Source organism: Pinus tabuliformis, chromosome J (assembly GCF_031772625.1).
Source record: "Pinus tabuliformis cultivar Carrire ecotype Pingquan chromosome J, CPIR1, whole genome shotgun sequence".
Taxonomy (NCBI): domain Eukaryota; kingdom Viridiplantae; phylum Streptophyta; class Pinopsida; order Pinales; family Pinaceae; genus Pinus; species Pinus tabuliformis.
This window is the reverse complement of record NC_142295.1, coordinates 1615221827-1615240075: the sequence shown is the minus strand read 5'-3', so window position 1 is coordinate 1615240075 and position 18249 is coordinate 1615221827. Positions and strand designations below refer to the sequence as shown.

At 42.0% G+C, this 18249-nt stretch overlaps 1 protein-coding gene across 1 annotated transcript in view; it reads right to left on the bottom strand.

Moving 5' to 3' along the window:
• Positions 1 to 18249, bottom strand: part of LOC149233671 (uncharacterized) — a 271897-nt gene that overhangs the window by 175615 nt on the left and 78033 nt on the right. The window contains exons 5-6 of the mRNA XM_089382256.1: positions 10852 to 10929; positions 10576 to 10678 (exon numbers count right to left, since the gene is read on the bottom strand). Coding sequence (XP_089238382.1) covers positions 10576 to 10678; positions 10852 to 10929 — 181 coding nt within the window. The remainder of the gene's footprint in view (positions 1 to 10575; positions 10679 to 10851; positions 10930 to 18249) is intronic.

The window sequence follows — 18249 nt, the reverse complement described above, 5'->3', positions numbered from 1 at the left end:
TAACTATATAAATTATATATCATATATATTTATAGTAACTATATAATATAAATATATACAATAAGTTAATAGGGAGGATGGCGCAGATGCATGCGTTTTGACCCTGCATGGAGGTAGGTTAGGGTGTTACCCTGCTCACCCTGCATATTGAATACCCTAGCGCCGTTCTTGCGGACACCCTGGGAACCCTCGCTCCTCCCCGTTTAACCCTCCTATCTAGCAGCTGGCGCGGTTCCTGCTTTTGTATCATGGGTTGTCGGTTGTCGACAGTATGAAAGAGGACTTGGTGGACTATACGGAGGACCCGTTTGCCTCAATCCCCATCTAGACAACCACGCCTCCACCAATCTAGGAAGAGTCGTTGTCCGCGCACCCTACTGCCCTCTGGAAGTTACCATGTTGTTTTCAGCGGACCCTAGCTCCTCGTGTCTGGTTGATTCCGTGCCTAATGTCTCTCCCCTGGCCGAATTCAAACTACCCTATTCCCTCCCCCGCATCCCTACACTTTCTGACCTCTTGCATTGGTTCTGACTCCCCTATTTGCTCGTTGGGTTACACCCACTCTCCCTCCACTATTGATCCCCATCTCCCCTCTTCCTCTATGTCGGTTACCCTCCCCTCGGTATTACCCTCTAGGCCATCTATTGATCACATGGATAGTCAGCCCTTAGTACCTGGACCACCCTCCTCTGGGTATTTTGAAGGAACGCCGACTATCTTGGCAGAAGGTAACCCTGACCCGCAGGCGGACGTACAGGACTCCCATCCCGAAACCTCTTCGGCCCCTCGAAATGGCAAGCTACCGAAGCAAGCGAGGAAGAATAAGTGTGTTAAGGCAAAGAACCAAGACGTTTCACTTTGCTTTGGTGAAGGGATTCAGATGGGGGAAGTAGTGGATACTACGGACCAGGTCCTAGTAGGGCGGGTTCGTGGCCGCACCTATTCGGCAACCAGACTTCGACTATGGATCACTAAGATTTGGGGGCAAATTCTTTCTGAGTTGCCATCTGTTACTAGCCTTGCGCGAGGTTGGTTTGCTCTACGGTTTCATCGTTTAGACTACACATCATGGGTTCTCTCCAAGTATTGGCATATAGAGCTCACCCCTGTCCTGCTCAAGCGATGGAGCCCTATGTTTGATCCAAAGCGGGAACAATTGGGAGCAGGCCCCCTTTGGGTGCGTCTTCCTGGTCTTCCACTTCACTGCTAGTCTGATGATATCTTCAAACGAATTGGTAATGCGTTGGGTACCTACCTTGACCACGACAAATCCTATAACACCTCTGGTAACATGTCTCTGACTCGCATTCTGGTTCACCTGGATACTAGGGAAGGATTGGAGGAGCAGATAACCCTATATTGGAAACACTTCACTCGTATTCAAATCCTGGATTATGAAGGGGTTCCTTTCAGGTGCAGGTGTTGTCATAAGGTGGGGCACTTATATAAGGACTGTCCCTTGGTTAAGATCAACCCCCCTCTCAATGAACACAGAGAGGCTCAGGGGAACATTCTAGTTGCTCATGTAAAAAGCACCCCTACTGGTTCTGGTCATGTAAAAAGCACTCCTACTTGTTCGACTCATTTGACTTCGGTAAAGGCTCGTGAGAAGAAGCATCGCACCACTTTGATCCATCCTCCCTCGCCTCTTCTCACCAGGGCTCGGGCGGCGGTTGTTGCTGCGCTTTCTTCGGGTAATCCTTTCCCTTGTTCTCTTGTTAATTCTTTATCTTTTACTGATTCTTTGTTGGTATCCTCATCTTCTCATTGCATCCCTGCACTTACATCTGCCTCTCCCCCTTGACCTACCCCTTGGCTCAGCCCTCTCCTACTTTTTCCATTACCCCTCCCACATTGTCGGTCCCCCCTCTGTCTGCCCCTCTTTCGGAGGCATCATACTCCTCCCGCCCCTCCCATTCCTACAACCTTCGATCCTTGGATCAAGCATTGGTTATCGATCCCTATGGCATTGGAATCATTTCCCCCCTCCACCCCCAAACCTTCTCGGGGTCGTCCCTCCTCCATGTCGAAAGCCAAGGAACAACCTGGCTTCGACATTGTTGCAGGTCGTCAACTTGCCATCGACCAGGTTCTTAGAGTGCAAAACACCCTTGAGTCCACTCTCCCATGAAGTGCCTCTCCCTTAATTGTCGTGGGCTAGCTAGTCCTACTAAAATACTAGCTTTCAGAAGACTCCTGGATGTTGAGCGGGTGGACGTTCTTTTTCTTCAGGGGACCCTTGGGCTTATTCATCAAATTATACCTGCATTGGAATCTCTGGCATCTGGTTGGCATTTTCATGTTCTTGATGTACGAGGGAGATCAGGGGGTATTGCTATTGGATATAACCCTCGATCGGTTAAACTATCCAATATTTGGGGAGGTCATGGCTTCATTGGGGCTGATATATTCTCATCTGATTTGGGCTTAGATATTCGGTTGGTTAATGTTTATGGACCCTACCACAATAGGGCTGTCTTCTGGGAACAACTCCTCAATTCGGGCCCTTTACAAGTTGATAATATCATCTTGGGTGGTGACCTTAATTTCTCAATTGGACATGCTAAATCTTGGGGCCATAATGCCCAGATCGATCCCTTATCGGATACTTTCGAAGCCCTTCTTGAGGATCACAGGTTCATTGATATACCCATGGCTCACCTCCAGCCCACCTGGAGGAACAGAAGGACAGGTGAGGCAATGTTGGCTCGCAAGTTGGATCGTTTTCTCATTAAGGAGAGATTCATTGGGAACATCCACAATTATAGACAGTGGGTTGGTTCGGGAGGGTTATCAGATCACTCTCCCATATATCTTGAGATCAGTGGTGTTGATCGTAAACCTAAAGCACCTTTCAAATTCAATGCTACTTGGCTGAAGGATTCAGACTATCTTAGACTAGTCTCTGACTATTGGAAGGCTCATCCCCCTGCATCGGGTCGATCTATTTCGGAAGGATTCTCTAGCAATCTCACAAATCTCAAGTGATTATCTATGGGATGGGCTCATAGTAAGCGACTACAGGACGACAACACTCTTCTATCTGTTGAATCTGAGATTGCAAGCCTTGAGGATGAATATGGTAGGGGATACATGTCTGATGCTGCTAAGTCACACCTCATTTCCTTAGAAACTGAACGGGACAGAATTTTAAAGGACAGAGAGGAATCCTGGAGGCTTCGGAGCAGAGCTATCTAGTTGAAAGAGGGTGACGATAACACTAAATTCTACCACAAGTATGCCAATGGGCGTCGTGCTATCAACACCATTTGGCAGATGACTAATGAACAAGGTCAGAGAGTTCACTCTTTTCATCACTTGGCCTATTTAGGCTCATCTCACTTCAGAAATATTTATAGAGCACCACGTGAAGCATCATTGGCAGATATTATAAAGGTGGCAGGCTTATTTCCTCGGTTCGTGGAACAGGAGGATGTTGTTGATCTTCTCAAACTTGTCTCGATGGGAGAGTTGGAGAATACTCTTAAGTGGTTCAAGAAGGACAAGAGTCCTAGCCCAGATGGTTGGCCGATTGAATTCTATCTATATTTTTTTGACATATTGGGGGAGGATCTGCTTCATATCATTGAGGATTGTCGTACCTTTGGGTGCATGTATGAGGCTTTCAATTCCACTTTCATTGCTCTCATCCCGAAGTCTGCAACTGCATTTATAAAATCACTGCCAAGATCATTGCAAATCGGCTCAAGCCTCAGACCCATTCTCTCCGCTCAAATCTCTCCTGAACAATTTGCCTTCCTTAATAATCGCCAAATTCATGATGCTATTGGTACGGCCCAAGAAGTTCTTCACTCCATCAAAACCAAGAAATTGAAAGGTATGATCCTCAAGATAGATTTGGCAAAGGCTTTTGATCACACTAGTTGGCTATATCTGCGTATGCTCTTAACTCACTTGGGATTTCCTCTGGAGTTTATTAACTGGATCATGTGCTACATTACAAAGGTTTCTTACAGTGTTCTCATCAACGGATCTGCATCCCCCTTTTTTCATGCTGAAAGGGGACTCCGACAGGGTTGCCCCCTCTCTCCTCTATTGTTCCTGCTTATTATGGAAGGCCTTAGTCACCTTATCTCTGAAGAACGCAGATCTGATCAGATACAGAGCATAAAGATTACCAACAATTGTCTCATAACACATTTATTATTCGTTGATGATGTCCTTATTTTCCTTAATGGAGGTATCGGGGATCTGTCTGATCTACACTCTGTTATGCTCCTTTTTTGCACAGCTACTGGAATGGAGTGTAATGCCCGGAAATCTACCATCACAACATCTGGATGCTCACCTAATGAGATTCAATATGCTCTTCATAGATTTCCATATTCTCTCCTATCCTTGGATGATGGCCTTAAATATCTTGGATTCAGGCTTAAGCCCCTCCATTACAGGATTGCAGATTGGACTTGGTTGGTTGCTAAGATTGAGCACAGACTTAATATTTGGCATCATAAGTACCTTTCCATGGCTGGAAGGCTGGTGCTTATTAAATCTATGTTGGAAGTGACTCCAGTGTACTAGATGACAATGGCCTGGATCCCAAAGGGCATTCTTGTGAGAATTCAACAATTATGTTGCAAATTCTTATGGAAGGGAAGACAAGATGGTCATATCTATGCATGGGTTCGTTGGGAGTTGATTGTCGTCCCGAAGAAATGGGGTGGTTGGGGATTAAAAAATCTCGAGTAATTTTCGGCTGCTTTGGTGGCTAAAATGGGATGGCAGATCCTAACGACTCACAATTTATGGACAGAAGTCATAATTCACAAATACATTTGGCCCCTTAATCCTCTCGATTGGATGTGGCTTCCATCCTGGCACAGGACTAGCATATCCACAATCTGGAGAGCGATACTCAATTCCATTCTATATGTTGGATCAAGTCGAGCACCTCTGTGCGTGTTGGTTTGGACCCATGGATCGGATGTGGTAATGCTTATAACCTTCCACCTGAGCTGATCACTTTTCTATCAAACGGTGGTATCACTCATCTTAACCACATTGTAGATCCAAGGAATTCTAATATATTCACACAGGCATGGAAATCAATTGCTCATCTAGGGATACCTGACATATGGCATCAAGACTAGCTCGCATATACAAATGCTCTTACAGAATCCCATGTCAGGATTATCGATGGGGATGACAAACTGTTTTGGGCACAGGCTTAGTATGGATTATATACTCCCAAAGATGGATACCCTGTCATTTCCTCTACTCACAGGCCACCAGTTATTGACTGGTGGTGGAATTTACTGTGGAAACTGAAAGCCCCCCCATGCACTAGGCTCTTCATGTGGATTATTCTTCGACATAAAGCACCCACCAAGGAAAATCTTATGAAGTGATCCTTCTATGGACCTACATGGTGCTATTTATGTCGACAAGACTCTAAATCTATTGAACATATCTTCCTCCACTGTCCCATTATTAAGGATTTTTGGGCCATGATTCTCACCTCCCTCTCAATAACCATCATCTGGCATGGCAATTCTATCCAGGAGGCTTGGCAATCTTGGTGGTCTTTGGTCAAACCACTAAAAGCTAGGAATCTCCCTTTACTGGTCTGTTGGGCTATTTGGCTAGCTTGAAATAAGCTTATTTTTTGTAATTCATTACCCCTATGGCCCCATGCATATGCCCATGTCTTATCTATTTATTCCTCTATTCCAGATGAGGATAGACCTGTCCCCCAGCGTACCATCTCTGCTGAAATCATCGACAAGAGCATCCCCTGGGCATACTTTGATGGATCTGCACAAGCCATGGGATGTGGGGGGGGAGTATTACTACATTTATCTGAGAACCATTTCTTCAAGATACAAATGGGGTTGGGTATGGGGACTAACAACTATGCTGAGTTGATCACCCTTAGACACCTCTTGCATTTTGCCTTAGAAAAACAGTGTAGGCATCTACAGGTTTTTGGAGACTCCAAGATCATTATAAATTGGTTCAACAACATATCAAACTGTCATGCATACACTCTAAGGCATATTTTGGATGATGCACTTCATTTAAGGGCCCATTTTGACTCCATTGTATGTCATCATATCTACAGGGAACATAATCAAATTTCCGACCAGCTTTCCAAGGAGGCTGCAGTCAGGCCTCGAGGTACATGGTTGATACAGGAGCAGCAGGATATGGACCACTACCAATACTACCATCGGCCATTCATCGACATCAGAACATAGGGGCCGTAAGGGCCTGTTTACATGATTATTTTGATCTGTACTTGTACATATTTCTCACTGAATAGTTTTTATGTCTATATTATCTTTTGACATGTAATTATGCACTTACTACCAGCATACCCTGAGGGGATTTTTATGTATTTTGTATCTCAAGGGCGGCTCGCCCCATCTTACAAACAACATGTAATTTTCAAATATTAATGGAAATTACTATTTTTCCTTAAGGGAAAAAAATATAAATATATACAAGTGTGATTGGGTATCAATGCCTGGTCTGGTTGTGGTAATGCACACACACTGCCACTGGAGCTTCGTCAAATCCTTGTAACGGAAGGCAACACCCAGCTCTCTCATATAGCAGATGTTAGAAACTCAAATTGGATCTCCCAAAAATGGTTTAATGCACAGGATCTCGGGATTTCAGGCAGATGAAGCAAGGTGTAGCATCGTTTTATTGTTGCATTGGAGGAGGCTAATATTAGGATTACTTTCCAGGAAGATGAAATCATATGGGCAACCGCACCACATGGTCAATATACCCCTAGGGATGGATACGCAATACTTATTAAGACCTTGGATCCAGTCGAGATGAGCTGGTGGTGGCACCCGCTAAGGAAGCTTAAGGCTCCTCATAAAACCCGTCACTTTATGTGGTGTATATTATCGAATAAAGTGCCCACAGAGGTCAATCTAATGCGTCGAGCCTTTCATGGTCCATCTAGATGCTGCCTTTGCAAGGAAAATGTTGAGGATATTGATCACCTGTTCCTTCATTACCCAGTGGTTGTCCAGGTGTGGATTCAGATCACTGCCTCCCTCAACATTGTGCTTAGATGGGATGGGCCACATCTATCTGGTGCCTAGCAAAGCTGGTGGAATGTTGTTGCTACACAAAAAATCAGAAACCTCCCTCTGATTGTCTGCTGGGGTATTTGGCTGACCAGGAATCGCATAATTTTTCAGGATGCAATGACCCATTGGCCGGCCACTTGCAACTATATTGCTGCTATTTATAATTTGATCCCTGAGGACTCTGGTCACCACCCCTCCCGGGTCATCACTCCGGAAGTAATTGATTAAAATATCCCCTGGCTTATTTCGATGGGTTGGCACAGACCACTGGGGGGGGGGGGGGTACTTCACATTAATGATTCGCATTACTTCAAGATCAAAGTGGGTCTAGGGAGAGGCACCAACAACTATGCTGAACTTAATTGTCTCAGATACCTTCTCATATTTGCTCTAGAACAAAATTGCCACAGGATTCAAATCTATGGGGACTCAAAGCTTGTTATAAACTGGATCAACTCTGCATATCATTGTCACTTGCACACACTTAGGGGCTTACTGGATGAAGTCATCACTCTAAAATCACATTTTGATTTTATTGTATGCTCTCATATATATAGGGAAAGGAATGTGGTCGCTGATTTTCTTTCCAAGGAGGTTGTGCAGCAGATCAGGGGGCAGTGGTTGATTCAAGAATTCTGAGATCGGGAGTTCTATCAGTTTTTCCACCGACCATTCATTGAGTTGGATGGGATTATATCAGAATGATCTACATAGATCATTCGTCATTTTTGCTTTTTGTTCTATCTCTATGCACTTATTGGATAGTTATGCTTTTACATATATATGTAAATATTATGCTTTTTATTGTAAATATTGAACTATATGACACTGTACTGGTTTGAATGGTTTGTCCATTTACTGGTGATTTTTGCATTTCACACATGCTGAAGATACAATATGTAATTTTCTTATTATTAATGAAAATTGCGCCTTTTTCTTGGGAAAAAAATATAAATATATAAATTACAATATGAACTATTCAGCAGTGGAAAAAGAAAAAAAAAAGGTCGATGCGATGTCGCAGGACGTGGGTCGATGTGATGCGCAGAACGTGGACAGATGGTTTGGCGTTAGCAGGGCTGTCAAGAGGAATGGCAGCGGGGAGGGAAGACGAGGGACAGCGAAGGAAGGAACAGACGCAGGGTAGACACGAACAACTGGACTTGGGCGACAGGACCAAAATGGTGAGTATGGTGGAACGGGGGAACAGGGATGGTAACCGGGTGCGGGTCGGGTTGATGACTGGCATGGTTAAGACTGAAGCGGGGCTGTTGGTGCGGAACACACGAAGGTGCAGGGTTGCTGGTGCGGACGACGGAGGCTAAGATGGAATAGAGAGAAGGGGGATGACAACAGAGAACAGTGGATGAAGAACAAAGAACGACAGGGTGGACGCAGGGAGGCAATGGGAGATGTGGAGGCAATAGGAACGTGACAGGAGCAGCGTCGAACAGGTGCAGCAATGGTACCCGATGGAACAACAGCAACAACGTCCCGGGAGCGAACTGCTCCTATACCAGATGGCACAATTAATTCAGCTATTCAGCAAATCCATATTTATTACTATTAAAACATATAGAAGATGATTACAATTTGTGGGAGGCCCCTGGCTTTATACTACCTTGGGTGCCTCTTGGTGAATGTGCATGATCTTTGATCATGCCCTTTGCCTAATAACTATTTAATTAACCAATTTTTACTTGCAAGTCACTCAAATTTGAATTTAGGAGGGAAAGCCCCAAAGAGAAACTATATAAGGGAGAAGAGTCATTATGATCATCATGGATTGTTATTCCATTTGATTTCGGGCTGAGGCTCTCGGAGGGTTTTAAAACCCCGTTTTTTATTGGTTTAGATGGTGAAAGATTCCACCCTAGCCGATCTTTCTACTTTTCTTTGCTACATGACTGAATTTTGGCTGGAGAATTATCTTTTCGAGGCAATGAGGGGCTGGTATCTACCTTTCTGAGGCAGCGAAGGGCTGGAGACTATCTCTCTGAAGCAGAAAAGGGCCAGAGTCTACCTTTTTGAGGCAGCGAAGAGCTGAAAGTTTGAAACTATTTGCTGAGGCAGCGAAAGGTTCATATATCTCTTCCTGAGGTAGCTGAAGACAAAGAAGTTATCTTCCTGAGGCAGCGAGTGGCCTAAAGGGCCATGATTAGGAGGCAACAAAGGTGAATAAGGGTGCAAGGTAGCAAGGAGGTCTGCTAATGTGATTTTGTGGGAACAAGGGGATGGCTATATTTTGTAAGCCTAGAAACAATGTTTGAATTGATATCCCTATTAGCAGACTGTTCACCATTGTAAGTCTGTTATTTGCTTGTTGAATCAGCCCCACTTTATAGTGGTTTCTTGTGGAATCAGCTATGGCTTGAGTTCTTTACTATACTACTTGTGCATTCAATAAAGATCACCATTGTTCATAGATTGAGTACTGCAATACTGTTCTAAAATACAAATCTTTCATGTGTTTATTGAAAACCCTAACTCATGATTGCATCCCAAGGGTGATCTTTCCAAGAGGGATATTATACTAAAAAATTAATATTTTATTGTTATTATTATTTTCTTATTTGTCCATTTGAGACCCTGACATGGTGGATCCCTCATATAGTTTCGAGGATAAGAGAAAAGTGGGAGGGGCTTGAGGGGAAGCATGGGGAGGAGAGTTTCTGAAATTTGGGAATGGGTGGCATTTATTTTGGGTGGGGGCGCAGGCATAAGTGCGAGGGACAGTTGGGAGATTGGGTGATTCTTTTTGGTTTTGGTCATGAACGAAGAGGTGGGAGAGGGAGATCCAAGAGAAGGGAGGAAACTGGGATAGGGAGAACTTGGACGTTGACTGTGGAGCTTGTAGTTGGGAGGGTGTTGGATTGAGAACTTAAACACACTACGACTACAGTTGAACTTGGGCTAGGAGGGCTAGGGAGCCTGTGGAGGTTTCCTGGGCTAGGAAGTCGGATAGACTTTCCTAGTTGGCAGTGGCATGTTCAGTCAAGTGGTCCCAGCAGGAGCACCGCAACTGAACCACAGTAAACAGGTATTTTTTATTAATTGTCATTGTCAAGATTCTTGTTAATTGTCACTGTAAAATCATTTAATTGCATTGCTGTTAAAATTAAAAATGAAAGAAAAGAAACAATAGTAGTTGCAGTAAAAATGTCCCTTTTTAATTTCTTGATGAAGTAATTATTTATACAAACTCACGACCCCTTGAGAAGGAGGTCTTACAAGAAAAGATGTGAAATTCTAGTCACATATATACTAACAAGTTCATCTCCTAACTTTCTCTCGATTAACACATATGAACAACGAAAAGGATTTCAAATCTTATAATTTATACACCAAAAACCATGTTAGTTGTAATATGATGTGGCAAGCAGCAATCCTAACCATATATCTTCCAAGCATTTTGGACAAGACAAGGGCTTAGAAATATAGTAATTCAGTCACCCGATGTTATTCATTGTTATCATTTGGCAATTAACAGAAACCCTAACTCTACCTCTTCAAAGCGCTCTGCATCATTTGCTGATTCTGCTTCAACCACAGCAGCTGGTGGTGGGGGTCCTATCAGCACATCATTCTCTAATTCCTTCTCAGCATCCCTGACAGTTCTCTAGAATATTCAATTAGCATGTTGTTTCTTCTAAGTTCAATGTCATATTGAGGACAACGATATAAGGTCTAGCAACTCCACTTTTTCTAATAAATTGAAGATCTTCAATTACAAGAAATGATATCAGCATACAAAGACCACTAAAAAGGCAGAAAAACAAACCTTAAGGCAGCTTCTGCCTCCGTCAGTTTAGCAGCAGCTTCCAACATCTCTGCAGAGGGCATGGCTGGGCCAATTACTCTGCAAGGAATTTCACAAAGCACAAAAGTTGGACTATATCCATGAGAAACATTATACAAGTAACAATGACATTTTCATATAAAAATAGTTCTTAACTTGGCATGAATGCTTCCTTCTGTTATGTTACAATTTCCTAGAAGCCCTACACTAAACAGACCCTGCTTTCACATTCCAAAAAAGGGGAATTCAGTAAGATAATTCAAGTTTGACAAACAGCAAAAGGGCATTCAAAAGCTCTTTAGCAATCCTTTATAAGGTAAGATGATTTTATTAATATCCATTAAATGACCACAAATAGGTCAATGGGACCGCTAAGAACAGCAGTGTGGAATACAAAGTGGGTGCACAAAGGGCACTCCTATAAAAGCTGATAAAAGCAGATCTAATCTATGCTAAATAAGACATATACCCTACGATCAAGGAGCAGAGAACGAACTGGCAATGCATATACGTGCAAGTACTGCTGAGATGTTCTATACAAACACTAGAAAACGTAACATTTCTTTCTAAATGCTGGTCAGGCACTGGAAACTAAATGGAATTCTCAACTCAGTGCGTGGATTGAAGATTCCTGTAAGAGTCCTAACAGAGAAAGTATAACATCCAGCATTTTGGTACCATTGAGGGGGTGGGGGAATTAGTTTCAGAAGGGAACTTGATGAACCAACTCTTTCAAAAGACATGAGCTGAAAAAAATACAGGAGGTAGGAATCACCCACAGCTGATTGGGTAGTCCATGCAATCTAGTGGTTACAATTCATCTAGAAATATAAGAAGCACATAAGCTTGATTATCAAGTACATTTGCTTTCATGAAATGCAGGTGAAAGCAAGACTTGTCGGATATTGAAACAGGGAGCATGCATTAAAGGAGTACACAAGACACTAAACCACTGGATCAGGATACTTGGCAGCAAGAATGATTGCAAGGACTTTTAATATGGTTAACCGTTAAACACATCTGTTATGTAAAAAATTAGTTTATTTTAGGTTATTGTTTAATTTTAGGTTTAGTTAGATGAAAGGGCACGATCATAAGATCATGCCCTTTCCCAAAGGGTGTCCGTGGCGGTATATAAGCCAGGAACCCCATTGTAATCAATCATCATCTGTAATTTCATCTGTTAATAAAGTATTTTATTTATATATATTCTGCGTTTCATAAGTTTTTCTGTACCATCTGGTATCAGAGCAGGTCAGTTCTCTGGACACTCCGCTGCACAGTTTCTTTGCTGCTTTGCCATCTGTCATCTTTCACCAAGTCGCTGTTCATCAACCCCACCTGATATTCCTTGCCAGTCCGCTATACTCGTCCCCACCATTAACCTGTCGCCGCTCCCAACAGCATCGTTCCAACCATTCGTTGTTCATTCTATCGCATCTCATTCATTCTCCACGTCACCTGTTACCCACCAATCGATTGATCCCCAACCGTAATCCGTTTCTCCGCCTCTAAGCCGCACTGCCCCAATCCCCTTCGCTCGCCTGCTGTGTTACGACCTCCGTTAAATCAACGTGCTGCCAGCTCTGCGTTACGGTTTGTTAAATCAACGTGCTGCGGTGTTACGGTAATATTCGGTATTTTTTTGAATAGGCAAGGGGTTACGCCAATAGACGTGCCGGTTAAAAGTTAAATGATATATATATAAAAAAAAATTATAACGTGATTTGGTTATATATATGTCATATTTTAATTATATATATTATATATATAATTTAATTAAAAGTTATATAATTTATAACTTTAAAATTTTATATATATATAAAATAATTAATAATTATAAATTATAATTATTATAATTTATAATTAAAAAAAAAAATATTAATTAAATTTAATTAATTTAATTTAATTAAAAAAAAAATATATATATATATATATATAATAATTAATTAAATTAAATTATTAAATTAATTTAATTTAATTATTTAAAAAAAAAAAAAAAGAGGGAAAACCCTTAAACTGGCAGATAAATACACGCCCCCGCAAACCCGCTCAATGTCGACAATGACAATGGCGGATTTCCAGAAAAGGTTGTTGGAGGCAGAGCAAAAGATAAATAACAACCACGACGAGGTCAGTAAAAGATTAAATGAAGTCGAGAGCAAGCTGGGGGAGCAAGCGGACAAAATCAAAAATCTTGAAGATACGACAAATCGAATAGAGATAAAAATGGAAAGTCAACATGTCCAAACAGGAGTAAACTTCAGAGAAGTCTTAACAATGCTGAAAAGTCTGTGTAAAAAGTCGAATTGTACACCCGAAGAGCTATTAAAAGAAGATGAAGAGAATCAAGAACACATCTCGTCAGAGTCAACTAAGTCCACAGACTCCCATGACAAAGTTGAATCCCCAAAAAAATCAGCGACACACCACCAAGAAGCAAGTAACACTGCCTTTACAAACAAGCAACTTTGGGATACCCTTACTAATCAACACCCTCTTTTGCTCAACCATTAGCCACATACCAGAAGAGGGTAAAGGTTGAGATGCCTAAATTCGATGGGAACGAAAAAAACAATGTTGCATGGATAAATAAAGCAGAAGAATATTTTGAGATATATGACATCACTGACGATGACGAAAAGCTCAAACATGCATCCATGAAAATGGAGGGAGAAGCATATAACTGGTATATGTGGTGGAAAAAGACAACACATGTCATTAGCTGGAGGAAATTTAAAGATGCATTCTTCAAAAGATTCCAAGGTGTAAAGGAAGAAGAGTTATTTTCAAAACTCATCAAACTACGACAAAAAGGAAGTGTCGATGAATACACTCAAGAATGGGAGACCTTAGTAACACGAGTACCTGGGTTATCAGAATCTCGTCTAATTCAGTCATACATCTCGGGACTCGAAACCCATTTACAAGCAGAACTTGAGATGCATGATATTACATCTATAGAAGAAGCAAGACGAAAAGCAAAAACAGCCGAAAGGAAATCCGAACCAATATTTTGGTCAACAGCGGAAAAAGCTTATGCAAGACGAAGGATACCCCAGTATGTGGACTCAAATAATACAAGATATGTTCCACCACATCGTCGTGAAGATGAAAAGTCTAATGTGAAAATACAAAGGATAAAAGAGGGAAAATGTAAACGCTGTGGTGAGAAATGGGACCCCAAACACAGATGTGCTAAGGGAAAAGAAGCAAAGAACCTATATAATTGTGAAGCAACCAATGATTCAAACAGTGAAGATTATGACGTAGAAGACACAGAAGATGCCCCAGAATTCTCACCAGAACTAGATGATGGAAGTATTCCACAAGTATCATTATCAGCTATGACAGGTATATCACAACCTCAGACTTTAAAGTTAAAAGGACACATAAAGAAGAACAACGTAGTGGTTCTCGTCGACTCTGGAAGCACACACAATTTTCTAGATGCAACCATGGCAAAGAGACTCAATATATTTTCATTTCCCTTACCAAACATGAAAGTGATGATAGCTAACGGTAAGAAGATTGAAAAGGTGGGAAAATGCCATAAGGTTAAATTGCAGATTCAAGACTTCAGTTTAGAGTCTCCGTTTTTCACAGTACCGTTAGGAGGAGTAGATGTAGTCTTAGGTATCTAATGGCTACGAACTTTAGGTACTTATGCCGCCAACCATCACGTACAATTTATAAAATTCAAATGGGGAGGTCAGAAGTACAAACTACATGGATTCCAGGCACCAGAAAATCATGTTGTATCATCATCTCAGATGATCAAGCTAAGTCGAAGAAGAGCACCTGCTTATGCAATACAATGTCACCAATTAGAAATGTTATCTGCAAATATGACCAGAGAAGAATCACTAGAGATTCAAGACCTACCTATGAAGATGCAGCCTAATAGGGAAATTGAGCATACAATAGAAGTCAAGGCAAGACCAGACCCTGTTAACATCAAGCCATACCGATATCCACATCACCAAAAAACGAAACTTGAGAGATTAATCCAAGACCTTTTAAAATGTGCGACCTTGATCATCTTAGAATATCTGATCAAGTGGAAGGACTTACCCGAAGAGACGCTTTCTGGGAGAATGAATCATTCTTCAACAACATCCGTCGTTACTTATGCTTTGAGGACAAAGCATTCTTTCGAGAGGAAGGCAATGTTATGTAAAAAATTAGTTTATTTTAGGTTATTGTTTAATTTTAGGTTTAGTTAGATGAAAGGGCACGATCATAAAATCATGCCCTTTCCCAAAGGGTGTCCGTGGCGGTATATAAGCCAGGAACCCCATTGTAATCAATCATCATCTGTAATTTCATCTGTTAATAAAGTATTTTATTTATATATATTCTGCGTTTCATAAGTTTTTCTGTACCAACATCGAAATGCAGTAAGGCATTAGGAGTGAGTGAGTGACCAATATAAATTAATAAATCCCAGGTGAAGGGTCTCAATATTAGAAGAGTCTCTCTCTCACACGTGTGGTTGAAGAAGGAGGACGCAGATCAGGTTTAGGGCAGCACTGACTTAGGGCTGAACGTGAAGGACGCAGATCTGTTCTATGCATGCGTTGACCAGCGTAGTGGAAGCTTTGACTGTGTTTTTGGGTGGGCAGTCTCTCCTAGGCTAGCCGCATTGCTGGGTAGCCAAACGCTGGCCTGTTTGACCATGGATTTGACCAGCGTTGACTTGTTACGGCTGACCGCAGGGCTGCAGTGCGTTGACTACTGTTTGACCACATTTTGTGGACTGTTTTGGGCTGCTTACTATTGCTGTTGGTGGCCGAGTTCTCCTAGGTTGACTTGAGGTCAAATTGGAGTCGTTTTGACTAGCTTTGACTTTTCTGGTTGCTGTTGTATTACTGCTGATATAAAAGCACAGATTTGTGATATTGTACTATCTCTCTCTCTCTCTGTGCTGAATTATTGAAGAATATAAAAGAATTGATCAAAGGGTTTCCCCGCATTAGGGTTTGTCCTTGGCTAGCCACCACATCTTGTGTCTCTTGTCTTGGCTTGTCTTCTGCCGATTTATTTATGTTCTATCAGGATTTTACTCTATGTTAATGTGATTGCTAAACTGTGAATTGACATTGGGCTAATAGGAAGAAATTGAAGTAAATTGCTCTGAGCATAGAACATACCATAATTTAACATGGTATCAGAGTTGAGGTGAAGACAAAGACCAAGCAAGAGCAAGAGCAAGAGCAATCACCGAAGACTATTAGAGAAAGTCAAAAGACTTCATGGGTCCCTCATCACACTTCCCCGCCAAAGACAAGCTCTGTGAGAAGTCTGACTATCACGGATGGAAGATGTCTCTTGATCTGACATTGGAAGAGCAAGAAGTGTTGGACTATGTGAGAGGCAGAATTACAGAGCCTCCATCAAATGCACCGGATGCTACAAGGAACAAGTACAGTAAGGATGAAGTCAAAGCGAAGAAGATCATCCGGGACTCTATTCCCAAGCTCCTGGTGGCCTATGTTTCCGAGTTGAACACCTCCAAGGAGATCTACGATAGACTGGTAATCTTGTTTAAAGTTAGTGATGTAAATCAAGTTTTGTTCCTCAAGAATACGCTGAAAGATATTAAGAAGGGCAAAGACGAGGATATTCAATCCTACTTCTTAAGGATCACCGAGATCAAGAATGATCTCCTATCGATTGGAGAAGTCATTATTGACAGGGAACTGACTATTCACTACACTTGGAGCCTCACTTGAAGAAGTGATCAACCCTCCAAGAAAGCAAGGAACTCCAGGCATGAATCAAATTTCGTTAACAATAAGCAAGATGAATATTATCTGATATCGGCCCTCTCCACTACCTCTCCTCCGGACTTGTTGGGTAATTGGCTTATTGATAGTGGTGCCTCTAGGCACTTCACTGGTTACAAGGAAGCTCTCTCTAATCTGATAGAGAAAGAGACAAACTTGGATATTATTCTAGGCGACAATTCCACCTATCCTGTAAAGGGTGTAGGGAATGTTACTCTTCAATTAAATCAGGGTAACACAATTCATTTGCAAGAAGTCCTATATGTACTTGATCTCAAGAAGAACCTGGATGTCCATTTCGGCAATGGAAGACAAAGGCTACAAGGTGGCCTTCATCAATGGCAAGGTACGTGTGTGGAAAAGGAATTTTAAAGATGCTTTCACTCTTGGATTTCGAGTTGACTCTTTATATCAAGTTGGAGGAAGTCTGTTGGGAGTCATGTCTTGCAACACAACTCTTCACTCTGAACTATCGCACCAGAGGTTTGCCCGCCTTCATTATAAGGCTCTACACGATGTGACACAGATGGTGACCGGGATGCCCGAGTTTAAAGTAGAGCAAGAAGGTGTATGTCCAGGGTGTGCCAAAGGAAAACTCAAAAGGGGACCATTCCCCTCAAGCCATAGCAAGACCTCCGACATTTTACAGTTGGTTCACTCCGACATATCTGGTATGATACCTGTGAACTCTTTGGGAGGATATTTATATTATCTCACTTTTACAGATGATTATTCTCGCAAGACTTGGATATACTTCTTGAAAAAGAAGGATGAAGTGTTCTCCTGGTTCCGTCACTTCAAAGCCTTGATCAAGAATCAAACCGAGAAGAGGATCAAGATCTTAAGGACTGATAATGGGACTGAGTATGAATCCAATGAGTTCCATGACTTTTGCAAGGAAGTTGGCATTAAGAGGGAGACCACAACACCATACACTCCTGAGCAGAATGGTGTGGCGGAAAGGAAGAACCGTACGATTTTGGAAGTTGTTCGTTCCATGCTCCATGATCAAAGGCTTCCGAAGTTTCTATGGGCCGAAGCTGTGAATATCGCCGTATATGTTCAAAATCAATGCCCTCATCAAGCATTGGATTCCAAGACTCCCGAAGAGATGTTCACTGGTAAGAAACCTGATGTCTCTCATTTTAGAATTTTTGGAAGTCCTATATATTTTCATGTGCCGAAAGAGAAAAGAAACAAATTGGTTGCATCTAGAAAGAAGGGAATCTTCGTGGGCTATAGCGAAACTTCTAAGGGCTATAGAATCTATGTGGCTAGTCAAAGGGAAGTCGAGATAAGTCATGATGTCACCTTTGACGAAGATATGGCTCTTAGCAAGGTTGACAATCTTCCTATTCTGAAAAAGATAAAGAAGCTGACACCGGGAAGCCAAATGAAAAGGAAGATGAGACGATGCCCAATGTGGAAGAACCTATGGATCCTATGGATCCCCGTTCGCAAGAGCCTTCCTCTTCTAGGAAGAGGCCCTCATGGCTTAGGGGGCACTTGATGATGCCGAAGAACATATTGCACCTAGAGGGACTTTCTGTAAAAGTAAGAAGTCAACCAGGTATCAGGGACACTTGACCAT